This window comes from Ostrinia nubilalis, chromosome 4 (assembly GCF_963855985.1).
Source record: "Ostrinia nubilalis chromosome 4, ilOstNubi1.1, whole genome shotgun sequence".
NCBI classification, from domain to species: Eukaryota; Metazoa; Arthropoda; class Insecta; order Lepidoptera; family Crambidae; genus Ostrinia; species Ostrinia nubilalis.
Window position 1 is genome coordinate 3,417,524 of NC_087091.1, and position 16,695 is coordinate 3,434,218.

Genomic DNA, 16,695 nt, shown 5'->3' on the forward strand with positions numbered 1-16,695 from the left:
AGTTAAGCAATAGTTTTGGAGCTCCCGGAGGAAACCATTCATATTGACAAATGTTTCCTCCCACCCCGCGTCACCTACCTTCGCACAATCGCCCGCCTCTCCAACAAGGCACCTCTCTTTCACCCCACACAACAATGAGCCAGACAGAATACATCTCAAACTTATGTCGGCGGAAAGTTGTCGAATTTGGGACCTAAATATCCTTGGTTACGCGCCGACAATAGCAATTACCGGTGAATTATTTTTTCCTGCCGTTACGGATGTTCACAAAGCTGTATTTTATATACATATATCCTCACAACACAATCCTATTTTTTCAGGAAATTCCACGAGCAAATTCATCCTATTCTGCAAAGTAAAAAATCACCGACCCACGCTATAGCGTACCTTGACCGTGTGCTAATAACGTCTGACTTCGTACCCACTGTTTCATGTAATGACAGACATTGGTCTAATGGGATAAACGGCTACTTATCGCAAGGTTGTGACGCTGCGCGCGACCCGCCCGGATCCACTCCGAGCACGGCACCGCGCGAGCACACACTACGCCCGCCCAATTGCCTATAATGATACCACTCGACCGTATATCCGTCCGATCCACTCCTAAGACAATAGAACCCAGTCAGCCCCCGACTTGCGACATCGCAGGACTGCCCAGCCGCATCGTGGGAACCGCGAAGTGATCCCGAGTGCTGTGATGAAGTGCCCGCGACGAGCCTCAATAACGAAACTATTATGACGGTTAAAGAGGCCTCAATGGACCTTTTGAGAACGTCTCCCACAGACTCAAACTTAAACAACGATGATTGATTGACATCGGTGCTCACAATTCGGACATAATGAACGGAATCAGCGCGGCCACGGATAAACCGGCGACGGCGGTGGAAGCCCCCGTAAAAAATGAACCGAAAGACAAGAAATCCGGCGTCCGGGAGAAGCTTATGCAGATCAAGTCAAACATTACGGTGGAGCCGATCATCGCGTGTTACATCATGTCGAATGTGTTCTCGGGACTTGCTGTGCAAAATTTGAATTTGGAGAAAGCGTGTCGGGTCAATTTAGGGTACAGTGATGAGGTTTGCTCGGCTTTGAACAAGCGGCAGACCGAAAACTATACGTTGGAGGAGGCGGAAGTGCAGAAGTTGACGGCATCAGTACAAGCGTGGAAAAACATTGTTCAGACTGCGTTCCCGTGTATACTGGTTCTATTTGTGGGCTCGTGGAGTGACAAAACCGGAAAAAGGAAAGCGTGCATACTCCTACCTATAGTCGGGGAAGTGTTGTGCTGCACTAGCTTCATCTTAAACACATATTTCTTCTACGAATTGCCTCTGGAGGTCACGGCCCTTTCAGACTTGTTTCCGTCATTAACTGGAGGATGGATAACTGTGTGCGTTGGTGTATTCAGCTACATAGGTGACGTAACGACGAAAGAAATGAGGACATTCAGAGTAGGAGTTGCCAACTTGTGCATGTCCCTGGGCATCCCGATTGGGATGTCTCTGAGCGGGATACTTCTGCAGCAGATCGGATATTATGGGATATTTTTAATATCGAACTGCCTGTACGTCGCCAGTCTGATTTATGGGTACATACGTCTGAAAGATCCAGTGATATCGGAAGAGCGGCAAAGAGTAAGTTGTTAATTCTTTGTGATTGCTTTAGATAGCCCTATCAGTGCCCAAACTTTGTGTGTAAGGTTGCCGTTGCGTGTAATAGAGATTAAGCGGTTTGCCCGCGAAAGGTCGCGAAGTTTGCGTGTAGCAATTTGCGATCAAAGTCTAGGGTTAATAGAGTATTGGTAGGTGTTGAGATAAGGCTCGTGGTGCCATGCATCATCCGCTGCGTACTCTCGACAGCCGGTTAGTCCTATATCTAAGTGATAAATTGCTCAGGCCCACAACGCAAATTCGAACGGAGGGGGACATCGTAACGCAATCAACGATTTTACGCGAGGCTCCGATAGGTGTCACCTCGGATTTATATGCGCCCGATTTACCCGGATATCCTGATATCCCCTGTCGCTGTCGCTATTCTTTATTTAAGCAAATTATTCCAGATTTTACTCTTGACGTTTCGGATTTTGTTGGTGAAACTCACACGTACGAATGACTGTAATAAAATGCCAAATGAGTGTTGCTTTTCTGTACGTGGAAATCCCGAGTAAAATAACTATTTTACCGTTTTAGGATTATTTTTGCGGAGCTTGCCATAAATGTTTATGTAGTAGGAAGTCGTAAATTATTACGAACGCCGCTTTATTCATGTGTTTTATGAACTCTATTAATCTAATTGTACTTGATATTTTTTGTATTTAATTCGTTGGTTCTTGATTACTTTCACCCGAATGGTGCAGATTTGATCTATGATAGAGTGAAGATAATTATTTACCTACTCGTGGCACAGATTAATTTATAGCTACAACAGATATATTTATAATTTGTAGATTTGCTCTGAAAAATGGAGGTGTAAATAACACGTAAATAAATAACGGGACAGACAGTTTTCTTAGAAACTTCTATTGTACCAGATACTAGGTCAGATAAAATCCTTATAAGAGTGGAATTAAACTTATTCTGATCACTTCGCTATTTATATTGGCATTGGCAATAATTTTATAGTCACATTAGTGAAAAACAATTGAGAAACTAGTGAACTTTTGTTTTTAATTGCGTTAATTTCCAGTTCATAGGTTAACTTTTGGTGTGCGCAAAGTTGATCGGTATTTATTAAATACTACGTCAAGGTATTAAAAAAACATAGTCTTTTAGGAAAAGTAGATAAAGTATCAGGAATTTTAATACTGTTTGTGGTTTATCAGCATGCCTTTTATTCCTTGCCCTCTTTTCGAAATGCTGTGAGATCCTGTCATGCTTTTTGCCAGAAGGAGAGTTATGTTTTTTCTATGACTGTAGCTAAATAACTCAATCGCTATTACTAGTAACTTACTCTACTTGCATCAGCTACCTGTCAATTTTATTAAACTTCAAACATACTTTCAGGACCAGCCGGTCGGCTGCCGAGGGTGGGTGTGTTCGTTCTTCGACGCGCGACACGTGCGTGAGACCCTCACAGTGGCCTTCAGGAGTGGTCCACGACGACGACGGCTCCGAGTGTCACTGCTCATCGTCGTGGTCTGTGTTATATTCGGGCCTTTACATGGTAAGTCTAACTGTTGTCCTGCTACAACCTTTATAAGTGCCCACATAAACTCTGACGGTAGGCTTCAGGAGTAGACCGAGGCGGCGCCAGCTCCGAGTGTCATTGCTCATCGTCGTGGTCTGTGTTATATTTGGGTCTTTACACGGTAAGTATTGTTCAGTATAAGCAAAGCTACAAGCTTTATAAGTGGCCACATAAACACTGAAGGTGGCCTTCAGGAGTGGGCCACGACGACGACGGCTCCGAGTGTCACTGCTCATCGTCGTGGTCTGTGTTATATTCGGGCCTTTACATGGTAAGTAAAGTCCTAACACGATAAAATTTGCATCTTTAGCTACAAGCTTCATAGGCAGCCACATAAGCTCTGACGGTGAGCTGACATAAGCAAAGATAGAACTATAGCTACAAGCTTTATAAGTGGCCACATAAACTCTGGCGGTGGACTTCAGGATTGGCTCAAGACGACATTGACTCCGAGTGTTCATCGTTGTGGTCTGTGTTATTTACATGGTAAGTATTGTCGTAAGTCGTAACACAAGCAAATCTGCTGCTCGAGCTATAGGAGCTTTAAAAGAGACCACATAAACTCTGATAGTGGCCTTCAGAAGTGGCCCAATACGGCGTCGTCTCCGAGTATCTCTGCTCATCGTCGTGACCTGTGTTATACACTCAACATCAAATAAATCGCACCTTCCGCGACGCATAATTTAATTATTTTCTTCTGACACAATCATTGTACCCCAACAATATTGGTGTTATTTGAAAGCCCATTAAATAAACTTAAAGAAAAACACATTAAATTTTTTTATAAACAATTAACAGGTACCATAAATGTGACTTGAAAATAGGCCTCACTTGGAACTCACCTCTGGGACCAAGTAGACCATTTTTTGTGGTTATAAAACCAAATAATGATCTTACGTGTCCTTTTTAACAGATTCATAGCAATTAATCCCAATTTAACAGTTTTATAGCCATAAAAGTTGTCTCAAGCGTAACTACCTCTTTTTGAAGAAGTGACTCTGGATCCTTCTAAAGACACATTTTTGGTGTAAAAACCTATCCTTTAATTAAATGAAGTTTAGAACTAGGCATTGAAATGGTACCATGGTTGGTGGGAAGTGGGGATGCATACGTTGGATGGAGGTGCGATTTATTTGATGCCGAGTGTATTTGGGTCTTTACATGGTAAGTCATTTCCTAACACCAGCAAGTGCAGCTCGAGCTGTATGAGATTTATAAGAGACCACATAAACTCTGACGGTAGCTTTCATGAGAGATGAGCTTTTATAAAAGCTACAGTATTTATTACAGTATTTACTACAGTATTTATATTTACCTACCACAGGGGACCCTTATGTTAGCCTTTAGGAATGGGCCGAGCTGGCTAATAAACTTGACATGGTACGAACAGCGATGTGCTACACTTTAAGCTTTAAAGATTAGTCTTAATTTTAGGATATTTTATCTGTCTGTATTAAATATTGGTAGATAAGTAATTTTTACTAGTACTTTTCCAGGAAGATGATTTTAACACCCTGTTATTGCTGACCAGTTTGAATATTTTCAAACAACAACACAGTCAGTCCACGTCACGACAATACGTACGTCCTCTTTGAACCAGCTCAGTTCCGTTGCAGTCGCGGGGTCATTCGACACGTGACGTCTGCTGCTATTGTGATTGTGTACCACTTCATTGCGTGTAGTGATGGATGGATCAAATGTGCACGCACTGACCATTTGCGCGCACGTTGCATCGCTATTTGCCAATCTTCCACGCCTAACACAAAGTTATGACTTGAAGTCTATCTCGCTAAAGATTCCCATAACTCTTTTATGGCAAACTGTAATGATGAATATCTATTTTTGGCTTATTCCACTATTTCCCATTGACAATCCCCGTCAACGGGGATCAGTTAACTTTTTGTTCACTATTCCCCGTTAACGCCAATTGGAGCTTATAATGTTAAAAATAAAATCCTAATATAACGGGGAATAGTGGAATAAGCCCTATTTTTATCGCTAAAAGAAGACCATTGGAAAAATTTAAATGCGATTTATAATTGAATGACCCAAAAGATGTCCTTCCAAAAGGTGGTAAAAACTCGAGAACAGTGACGTTGACAACGAATTTAACTCTTTGGTTGTTGATCTCCCGCTTTGTTCTTTTGGTTCGTAGATGGAACGACGGAGTTCCATCTTTTATCTTTGCCAACACATATCTGTAGGCTAGAACTAATTTACTAAGGCCCGATTCGACCAAACTTTTTCCGAGAATAACTCCTGGTATAACTGGCACATTGACAGTTTCAATATGGGAAATATTTCAAAATGTCGAATAACTGACGATTTATTCTGAGATTAATATTTACTCTTGTTTGGTCGAATCGACTCTAATTCTATTTATTTATCCCGTTGTTAATTTGCAGGTGAAATGAACGTGCTATACCTGTTCATGAGATACAGGTTCAACTGGGATGAAGTTCAATTCAGCATGTTTTGCACTTACAGTATCATCACTAATTTAGTTGGTAAGTTTATCTACACTAATATTATAAAGAGGAAAACTTTGTTTGTTTGTTTGTTTGTTTGTTTAGTTGTAATGGATAGGCTCAAAAACTACTGGACCGATTTTAAAAATTCTTTCACCATTCGAAAGCTACATTACTCACGAGTAACATAGGCTAAATTTTATTTTGGAAAAAAATAGGGTCCTGTAAAATATTTGGGATTTTCATAAGACGTTGAAAAGCGCCATCTATCGTCATTGCTTAAAATTTTCTTGCGCCTGACAAAAATTTTTGAGGTTCGTAAATATTCATGAAGGCAAAGCTGTTAAACGCCATCTATCGACATCATTAGTAAATTAGTAACTAAATATTACATGTACTATGAATAGCGCTGTTCGTAAATAATATTGAAAGGACATCATCCACGTTTCATATACAGTGTGAGTCACGTTAAAGTGTACATATGAAAATAGATGAAACTAGACCTATTTTTATCGACAAAAAAGAGGTCAAATTTTTTTTGAGATTTTTTTTAAATTTTTTATATCATTTTTTTTCTTCCAATTACTTATTGTAAAGAAAACAAAATAACTTTTAAACTAAGCGGTATATCCTGATAAAATAAAAACAGTAATAATGCTAAATAACAGGCAATACTAAAAAAATACATAAAATACACAAAAAAGGCCAACTAATAATAAAAAATGATAATTTTTGAAAAAAATCTGCTTTTAAATTTGTGTTTTTTTGGTTATTTGATAAATTTCTCCAAAAAATGCCCCTATAACCGGCGATTTTTATTACTTTGTATTATTCTCTATCGTATTACCTTCGTAAAACCAAAAATCGCATGTCTCTATCCCTATCACAACATTTGCAATGATCGTTTGAACTAAGCCTCTCCGGGCGCGCCATTCAAAGCTTCGTTAACAACGAAACTGAAAATGGCTCTAGATTTGTAATTTTGATAAATACAAGTTAGATTTCAAATAAAAACAAAAGATTTTGAAGTAAAATAAGGATTTTAGTTAAAATTAAAATTGTCCCTACCTGTAGCGGAGAATAATGTTGTGGCAGGCCTTTGTTCAAACGATCATTGCAAACGTTGTGATAGGGATAGAGACATGCGATTTTTGGTTTTACGAAGGTAATACGATAGAGAATAATACAAAGTAATAAAAACCGCCGGTTATAGGGGCATTTTTTGGAGAAATTTATCAAATAACCAAAAAAACACGAATTTAAAAGCAGATTTTTTTCAAAAATTATAATTTTTTATTAATTGTTGGCCTTTTTTGTGCATTTTATGTATTTTTTTAGTATTGCCTGTTATTTAGCATTATTACTGTTTTTATTTTATCAGGATATACTGTTTAGTTTAAAAGTTATTACGTTTTCTTTACAATAAGTAATTGGAAGAAAAAAAATTCTATAAAAAATTTTAAAAAAATCTCAAAAACTTTTTGACCACTTTTTTGTCGATAAAAATAGGTCTAGTTTCATCTATTTTCATATGTACACTTTAACGTGACTCACACTGTATTTTTAGTCCAAAATCAAAAGTGCCGGCCAACAAAAAAAAGTGCTGTATTCTGACAGAATACGGCTGCCTTAGCATTTGTTACTATGGCACCAAAGCCGTAGCTCCACTGTGCGTCGAGTATTTGAGATCTAAAAGTCATCGACTATTCATACATTTTTTGTTCAAAATCAAAAGTGTCGGCCAATAAAAAAAAAAGTACTGTATTCTGACAGAATACGTCCGCCTTAGCATTTGTTACTATGGCACCAAAGCTGTAGCACCACTGTGCGTCGAGTATTTGAGATCTAAAATTCATCGACGATTCATACATTTTTTGTTCAAAATCAAAAATGTCGGCCAATAAAATAAAAAGTGCTGTATTCTGACAGAATACGTCCGCCTTAGCATTTGTTACTATGACACCAAAGCTGTAGCACCACTATGCGTCGTAGTATTTGAGATCAAAGTCAGTCGTTTCATATATTTTTAGAACTCAAATACCACGATGCACAGTGGTGCTACAGCTTTGGTGCCGTAGTAATAAATGCTAAGGCGGACGTATTCTATCAGAATACAGCACTTTTATTTTTTGGCCGGCACTTTTGATTTTGGACCAAAATGGATGATGTCCTTTAATAAATAAAGGTATTTTATGTAATTGAACCATTCACTGTATGTCCCTATTTGAATCATTCACTGTGTTTAAACGAGCAAGTCAAAGTGTTAATTAGTGACTTTTTACAAACTTCCTTGCAAATTCTTACTATGTGCCGCCATCTACCGAGATGAATATTAGGGTACGGTTCAGCGGCGGACAAATGGGATGGGCGCGTGGGCGATTGTAGTTAAATAGGATAAGAATTATTCGTTTTTATTTTCTGTATGTAATTTGTTAGTTTTTTGGTAGGGTCTTTATTTTAATTACTTAGGTTGGTAGGTACTTACTTATTTGATTTTAATGATAATTACTATAGGTACGTATAATTTTAGTAGAAAGAAAGGTAATTGAATGACTAAGTGACTCACTCACTCATCACGAAGTCTCAGAAACTACAAGTATCACTGGCTGATCAAAGCCAGGTGATCAAAGTGGAATACACCTCCTTTTAGAACGTAGGTAGTCACTAAGACGAAATTTTGCAAAATTCAACCCTTATGGGAGTTAAAAAGGGGGTTGAATACAGACTGTATTGCAGTCCTCGGTTTTTAAAGTAAGAGACTTGAAAGTTAAAATGTACGGTCATGATCTCTAGATATTGTGGAGGTGTACATAATATACTGTTCGGTACACTGTAGTACTGTGTACACATCGGTTTGCTGACGATATTGTGGTCATGGCAGAATCGTTGGAAGATCTTGGAACAATGCTCGAAGACCTTAATCGATTTTCCCAACAGGTAGGCCTGAGGGCGAACATGGACAAAACGAAGCTTATGTCGAATGTCCATGTTGCGCCCTACCCAGTTTCAGTTGGGAGCTCAATTCTCGAGATTGTCGACAAGTAGGTATGTTTACCTCGGACAAACGATCCAGCTATGTAGGTCCAATTTCGAGAAGGAGGTCAATCGTCGAATCCAACTCGGCTGGGCAGCGTTCGGGAAACTACGCAACATCTTTTCGTCTAAAATACCTCAATGCCTGAAGACTAGAGTGTATAACCAATGTGTGTTACCAGTAAAAACTTATGGCTCGGAAACGTGGCCTCTCACTATAGGCCGTATACAGAAGCTCAGTTGCACAGCGTGCTATGGAGAGGGCTATACTTGGTGTTTCTTTGAAGATCGAATCAGAAATGAGGAGATCCGTAAACGAACCAAAGTCGCTGACATAGCCCAACGGATTAGCAAGCTGAAGTGCAATGGGCAGGGCACATAGTACGCAGAACTGATGGCCGATGGGACAGAATGGTTCTGGAATGGAGGCCGCGTACCGGAAAACGTAGCGTGGGACTTCCACCTACAAGGTGGACCGACGACATCGTAAAGGTAGCAGGGAAGCGCTGGACGCAGGCCGCTTCCAATCGATCAACATGGAAAGCATTGGGGGAGGCCTATGTTCAGCAGTGTACGTCCTATGGCTGAAATGGTGGTGGTGGTGGTGGTACATATACTGAAAATGTATCATTAGAAATCAACCACGGGGGCTAAGGAGATAAAAGGAGGGTTGGAAGTTTATATTATGAAAGTCCTATGTGTTTAAAGTAAGAGATTTGAAATTTAAAATGTATGCGCTATAGATGCTAAGAGCGGATTTTACGAAACTCCACCCCTAATGGAGTAAAACGAGGTCCACGCGTACGAAGTCGCGGGCGGCCGCTAGTACACAAATACAGGTGAATTTTTACTCGTAGATTTATCTCTATGAAGGATTTCATTTTGTTTGCATTATTAAATTGTGTCATCATAATTGTTTTATAATTTAGCCCTACGTTAATAAAACTGTGTAAATATACAAGTCTTAGCGGGTGTTATTTCTAAGACAAGTTTTAGCTTCAATAATGGAATAGTAGTCTGTATTTTACCAATGCTAATGTCAGATCTCAAAGTTCAAAGGTCAACTTACAAGGTGGACCTACGACCTTGTAAAGGTAGTAGGAAGGCGCTGGATGCAGGGCCGCTACCAACCGGTCAATCTGAAAATCATCGGGGGAGGGCTAAATGTTCAGCAGTGTGACGTCCATTATATTGATGATGATTTTGATTATTTAAAAATGTACGTTTTGTATTTATTTCTGCCCAGGTACATTGTTCTCAATAAGCATATTCAGCGACTTCATGAAGCTGGACGACACGGTGGTGGGCATCATCTCGTGTACCAGCAAGATCCTGGCGTCTTTCATATTCGCCTTCGCCACCACCACTTTAGAAATTTATATCGGTAAGAGTAGAAGAAGTATAATAAATCAGTAAAAATTTTAAACAAACAGATTAGGTACACTAAAGTGTAGATGAAACACACTTACTTATCAACCCGGAAACGGATCGTAACCGTATCAACTCGAAGCGGTCAATATGCTTTGTATGAAACTCCGTACTGAATCGTAAACGCTTCGCCTCGCGGTTGACAGCTCGCGAAAGGCGATGACAGCGCGCGAAGGCAATACGGTGTTGACCCTCTCCGGGTTGATAAGTCTGCTATGACCTTAAATTGTGATATTAATTACAAAAGTGTTTAAAAAAGTTAGGTAAGTACTTTCTGATTGTTGGTATTGAAATAATATTTGTTCGTTCAACAGCCCCATTGGTGGAGATTTTCAATGGAACGTCTTTCATTGCAATGCGCTCCATTGCCTCGAAATTGGTCACTAGTGAAGAGTTGGGTTAGTTTATTTTAAATATTACATAACATAATAATATACATAACACATCAAATTCAGAGAGAGTGAAGCTTAGAAGTTGAATAACAGCTGTTAGAGAATACTTAAAATCTTTTTTCCTTCTTCTTGTCGTGTCGACAACAAACCAACACAGCGTCGGCCCAAAAGTCCGCCACAAGAATGGCGTTGTCAGTAGCCTTCATTAAATCTTCCTGCGTGCAGTTGTTTGGGCACGCAGGGCACGACATCATGTGCTTTATCTTTTTTTAAACAAAAATATCTTAAATCCTCTACTTTCTTCCTCCAAACACACACAAAGACCCAGGAGTAACCAACCTTGTTTTTCAGGTAAAGTGAACTCCTTATTCGGTCTGGCCGAAGCCATGATGCCCCTGGTCTACGGGCCCCTATACTCCAGGGTCTACATGGCCACCCTGAGCGTCCTGCCTGGCGCGGTGTTCTTGTTAGGAGCCGCCATGACTGTCCCTGCCGTGGCCATATTTGGGTAAGTTTCGTTTATTTATTTAAATAAAACTAAATCATATTATGAAGAAATATAAAATAAATAAATAAATAATAAATCACAAAACTGTTTCTTAATTCTCTTAGAAAAGATGAAAAAACTTACATTTAAAGGACATCATTTAAACTCAATCAAATATAATCATTCAACTAATCTCGAAGCAGTTCATCGACCCAACAATAGATGGCAATGTCTCTACATTGCATCGCGGTGTCAAAATATGAAAAATAAATTAAAATAGTTTTGACAATTAGGTAAATACGAGTAACCTATACAATACATGTATTTCGTTTAACAATGAGACACTTGTTTTGCTGGTCGATTTAGGCACAAACGAACAACAGTATAATCTGCCTCAAAATGATGTTTTCGCAAACGGACGGAAAGACTGCAGACTATTTTAACCTGGTTACGCGACCACGGCATAAACGCCTAACTCAATTTGAGGAACATTGCAAGACGGAAAGTGGTCATTAACTTTTTTACAGTTAACACAATAATGGCCGCCCGTGGACTTAAGAAAACATTCCTGGAACTCGCGCAGAGGCATAAATATGCAGTTTAAAAGTATTCTCCTACCTTGGTTAATTATGCAACGTTTAATTGAAGTACTAAAAGTTGAATAAGTTTATTCGGAATCACGAATAACTACAATCAATGCACTTTTCGAAATCAGTAGTTTTGTTTACGTTGTAGTTTCGTAATCCGTTGTAGTTTCAATATTAAATTAGCATTACCTAGACTTCTTTGCTTTTCTTGTAAAAGAGTTTAAAGACATTAATTATTAACTTTATTTCATCGCTGGACTTTTTTGCAACAAAAGACAGCTTGTTTTTTTTCGTTCTTATTCTATGAGAAAATTGATCAAAACTTATTTTAAAAACCTCATCCGTGAAAACGAGATAAGCAGACAGACAAAGTTACTTTCGGCTTCACAGTATAGGTATTGCTTTTTGTATGGAGTTTGACAGATTTTTGACGTTTCTTAAAGTAAGATGGTGCGACCAACTAAGGCCTTCGTAACCCCAACGAATAGTAATGTCCCATTTAACAATAAAAATAAGCTCCTATAGTAAAATATTAGATATCGGGCTGGAAGACGTAGCGTGGGCAGGCCTCCTACTAGGTGGACCGACGATCTGGTAAAGGTCGCGGGAAGAGCCTGGATGCGGGCAGCGCAGGACCGTTCATTGTGGAAAACCTTGGGGGAGGCCTTTGTCCAGCAGTGGACGTCATTTGGCTGAAAAGAAGAAGAAGAAGAAGTAAAATATTATCCATAATAAATACACATTTAAACCAAACACCCTGTGGCAGACATATCACTACCGCAGTAATTACTATTTAATTATCTCACGTATATTATATTTGTCTTTAACTTACTTATGTTATGAGAGCAACCGCGTACAATATCAGTAACAATATCCCATGTCAATACAATTTTATTATATCAGCTAACGTTCTTCATAATATTTACAGAGGTTAAGACAAAACACCGCTGGTAAATAATGATACTATGTACTTATTACTAGTAATTGTTTATTTAAAATCAGCGTTAATTGGAAGCAGTTAAAAGTTTAATAAGCCCGGTATTTACTTATTACTATTGCACTAAAAAAAGTGGACCGTCGACCTCATAAAGGTAGCAGGAAGGCGCTGGATGCAGGTCGCTACCAATCGGTCATTATGGAAACCATTGGGGGAGGCCAATGTTCGGCAATGGACGTCCTATGGCTGAAATGTTGATGATTATGATGATGATTGTACTCTCTCTACCTTTATTGTACTCTGTCCAATACAAATACAAACCCCTGGGATATAAACCCTTAGAAAACCATTCACAACTAAATCATAGCACTTCAAGAAACGATTTTTTTTTTTGGTTAGCAATCTACGTAAGGTACAGTAAGTGAGACTTGAAGCTAAACATTGAAACCTTATTGGAGTTATAACTGTTTTGCAACTAAGTATAATGGATAGCCTGATGATTATAAATTGATATCAATCAAGCAAACACGTGGATCACTATCTAGACTACAATCTAGTTCTATAGGTAAATCATCTACTTATCTATATTGATATTATTAATGCGAAACTATATTTCCATTTTGATGAATTTCCACAAGTCATGAAGGGTCATATCATTAAAAAGCATATTGTTTTAAACTTTCATGGTCACTATCATAATTATTATTACTGAACGTTACTTGCTGTTACTGAGTTACTCCGTGACCATGGCGCTTGCAACAGTGCCCAAATATCGGAAACTCAAAATTAAGGTACATGGTAGCAATCCCGTCAGTAATAATAATTATTAAAAAGCACATTTCAATATTAAACATCATATCTAGGCATAAAATTACGCCTTATTATATATTTGCATAAGTAAATTAAATTTGATTTTATTTAAAGTCTATTGTAGTATTGCGTAGTCTTGACTGTACAATAGGTACAGTCGCGGAATGAAAAGGTTCGTCACCTTAGTGTCGGTTTTCGCTTGCACTAATAGGTACTGTGAGAGTCAAACCTGCCAACATAACAGTGCAAGAAACAGTGCTGCTAACATTTAAATAAATATGACGTTTGTTAACGAATAAGGTTTTGCTTGTTTATTTTTCTATCCCATCAGTGCAATGCAATGATGACATTGACCAATTGACAATAGTTTTTTTTATTTAAAAGAAATAATAATGGCAGTTTGAACCAACAAGAAGGTTTTAGTTTATCAATCATAATAATCTTCTTGACAAGAATCGTCAAACAACTTTGATCTGAATAATTTTGAACTTTACTGACGAACAGTTAAAGATTATTTTCTCTAACTCGAGATTATTCTGTAACATAGTTTCAAAAGGTAATATGTGCTCGCGATTCGTTGAAGGAATCAATTTGAAAACTGACGAACCTTTTCATTCCGTGACTGTACATTCCTTTCGAATAACTGTAAAAGCTTACTCACTTTTATGATAGTGTAAATGAACAACACCCGTATTCACAAACGCAACGCAACGCTATGCGAAGTCGAAAGCACAGCGTTGAATAGAGCTCTATTGATTGGTTCGTGTGTGTCCACGCGTACTGTTAAACCTCATAGTAATGTTTGTGAATACGGATGTAAGTGTCATCGTACTTACCTAAGTGCTTAATATACCATCGACATTCCTAATGTTACTCATGACAATGTTATCAAAATTTTACCCAATGACTAGTTAATAAAACGTTATAGTGCGTAGTTATTTTTGGATTAAAAGGATAGTCATGAACATACCTAGACAAAACCACAATTTCTCAAATTCTTAAACATATGTTTAAATCTAATTATGTACTTATGACTAGGTCTTAGGTAAAACAAAGTCACGTTTGTCTGTTCGCGTTCAGCTCAAAAACTACTGAACGAATTTTCATGATTTTCACCAAAAAATAGAGCAATTCGTGAGGAAGCTTTAGGTAGTAACAAGTAACAAAATTCAGGATAGTTTATATCCCGGTTATAAAAGGAGGGACGCACGCGAATAGTATATGACAGACCAGTGTTGAATCACGTGGTTCAAGCCGCAGGATAAAGCTAGTATCATTATATGTGGAGTTTCAAGTTTTTTATTCTTCTATTGTTTTAGGATTTTTCGTTTTAAGTACAGTCGCCAATAGATAAACCTTAAAAATGACCAATTGCTTTTTTTGCGTTATTTTGTTAGCATAAAGTTCGAATTCAATTGAGCATATTATGTGAGCAGTTGACTACAGCGAACTGAATTATTTTAATTTAAAGTTGACGTAACATGTTTTTGTAGGACTACCAAAATATCAATTCAATTTTCAATATTATTATGATTGAATGGGCATGTTTTTAAAACACACAAGTAAAAACTAACATTGGTGCTCGCATAATTTTGATTCTTTGAAATGTCAAAATATTTATAGCTAGCTGATGAACGTGACTTTCGCCCTTATTCACAAACGATGATTGCTTAAGAAGCGGCAAATCGAACGCAAAGCGTTGAATAGGGCTCTGTGATTGGTTCGTGTGTCACCCTGTGCGTCCACCCGCAATGTGAGACCTGATAGTTAATATTAGTGAATACGGGCGTTTGTCTGTTAAAAAAAATATTTTTGCCGCTGATTTTTACGGTCGTGGGTTCAATTCTCACCTGAAGCAATTATAGATTCTTAGATGTGAAAAAAAATGTTGTCTCTAAAAATTAATACTTTCAATTCTTTAATCTATATAATAAAAACAAAACAAGCTCAAAATAGAACATTCAATAATTCATATTACGATTCAAAGAGTACCTATTGTTACAGAAATTGTCATTGCTTTGTTTGAAGTCAAGTAAGTAGTTATCTCTTTCTACACACAGATTACAAGAGCCCTATATGCTCAATGATTAGGAGAGGCTAAGCTATCTCCATTAGTAAAAACTGTTTTATTAGTATACTTAATAATATAATAGGTATTCCTAGTATTTATTTATTTATTTGTCTGTTTAAATAGTCATACACATCCCATGTTAATGTTACATTTACTTATATCCCTGTAAGTGTAATTTATGTTGTTGTTCCTGAAATAAAAGGAAAATGCTTTCGTATTTAAATCTCAGTATTTTATAATAAAACACTCGTTACCAATTCTCCTGCTTCTTTAATATTCTCGTAGGTACATCAATAACATTTTAATTAATAAAACAAAGCTTCCCAATAGACCTTCTTAAAAGAAAAACGTTGATTAAGATTTAATTTAACTACAAAACAAACCCCTCGAGAGGAAAATCTGGCAATAATTAAACAACAATAGATGAAAGTACATCAAATGCTTAAATAAAATACGAAAATTTCACGGATTTTTACTGCAAGAAAGAACCTAAGCTACTTCGATTAATAAATTTATAAGGAATCAGATGTATCACCGACGATTTTATTGTTTCCTGCTTCTATTTTCTTTTGGATCTACAGAATCCGCCATTACAATACAACTAAGAATACACCATAGTAATTAGTTTACTCTATGTATATATCAAGTATCAACTCAAGATTAGTGTACCACGAGATACATCTTGTTACAAACAAAGTAATTAGCAAATAGGACCCATTTACAATGTATATAGATCCGCCAGCTTAGAAGAAGTGTCTCGTAAATCGCAAATAATTATCGACACTGTAATATGACCTAACAAATAATTGAAATAAGGTGCACATTAGGTCGAATATGTACATAATAGTCGCAGTATGATCTGTAAATGATGTCCTTTATTATGTAACCGGCAGTGGACCGTGTCGTACGCACGCCAACTCGCGTTATTACTGCTCTCGCATTAGTGGATCCTTAACGGGGCCGTCCGGTCGCATCTCTGTGGCGGCCGATCCACCCACAATTCCTTTTCCCAGATCATTTGTGTTTATTCAACATTCCAGATGGATGTACTTCGAACAAAGAGAGGACAACAAGCAAGTGGAAGAAATGGAAAACGTGAATAAAGAAGTCTAAATCGCTACCAATTGACTGTTGTACGAGCATTTATTTATCAGTGAATGTGTCAGTGAACAATGCATAATAAGTGTTTTTGGGCATGTGTGGAAATTGTAATAAAAGTTATTGAGTAGTCGTTTGTTTTTATACTTAAGATTATAGCCATAATATTGTGACATCAGATATGATCGGATATCGGTA

The 16,695-nt window shown here is 37.7% G+C and overlaps 1 protein-coding gene across 1 annotated transcript; it reads left to right on the forward strand.

The window, feature by feature from the left end:
• Positions 1 to 527: 527 nt before the first annotated feature.
• LOC135088496 (proton-coupled folate transporter-like) lies at positions 528 to 16,627 on the forward strand. The gene is made up of 7 exons (XM_063983322.1): positions 528 to 1,634; positions 3,003 to 3,162; positions 5,592 to 5,693; positions 9,934 to 10,071; positions 10,430 to 10,513; positions 10,859 to 11,015; positions 16,440 to 16,627. Exons 1-7 carry the CDS (start codon positions 840 to 842, stop codon positions 16,510 to 16,512), a joined length of 1,509 nt encoding a protein of 502 aa, XP_063839392.1. The 5' UTR covers positions 528 to 839; the 3' UTR covers positions 16,513 to 16,627.
• Positions 16,628 to 16,695: the final 68 nt, after the last annotated feature.

Bases quoted from the DNA above. Each gene is read 5' to 3' on its own strand.
- LOC135088496 (XM_063983322.1), top strand. From the start codon at position 840: ATGAACGGAATCAGCGCGGCCACGGATAAACCGGCGACGGCGGTGGAA. The intron at 10,072-10,429 runs GTAAGAGTAGAA...TTCGTTCAACAG, and splicing joins CACTTTAGAAATTTATATCG to CCCCATTGGTGGAGATTTTC. The intron at 11,016-16,439 runs GTAAGTTTCGTT...TCAACATTCCAG, and splicing joins CCTGCCGTGGCCATATTTGG to ATGGATGTACTTCGAACAAA.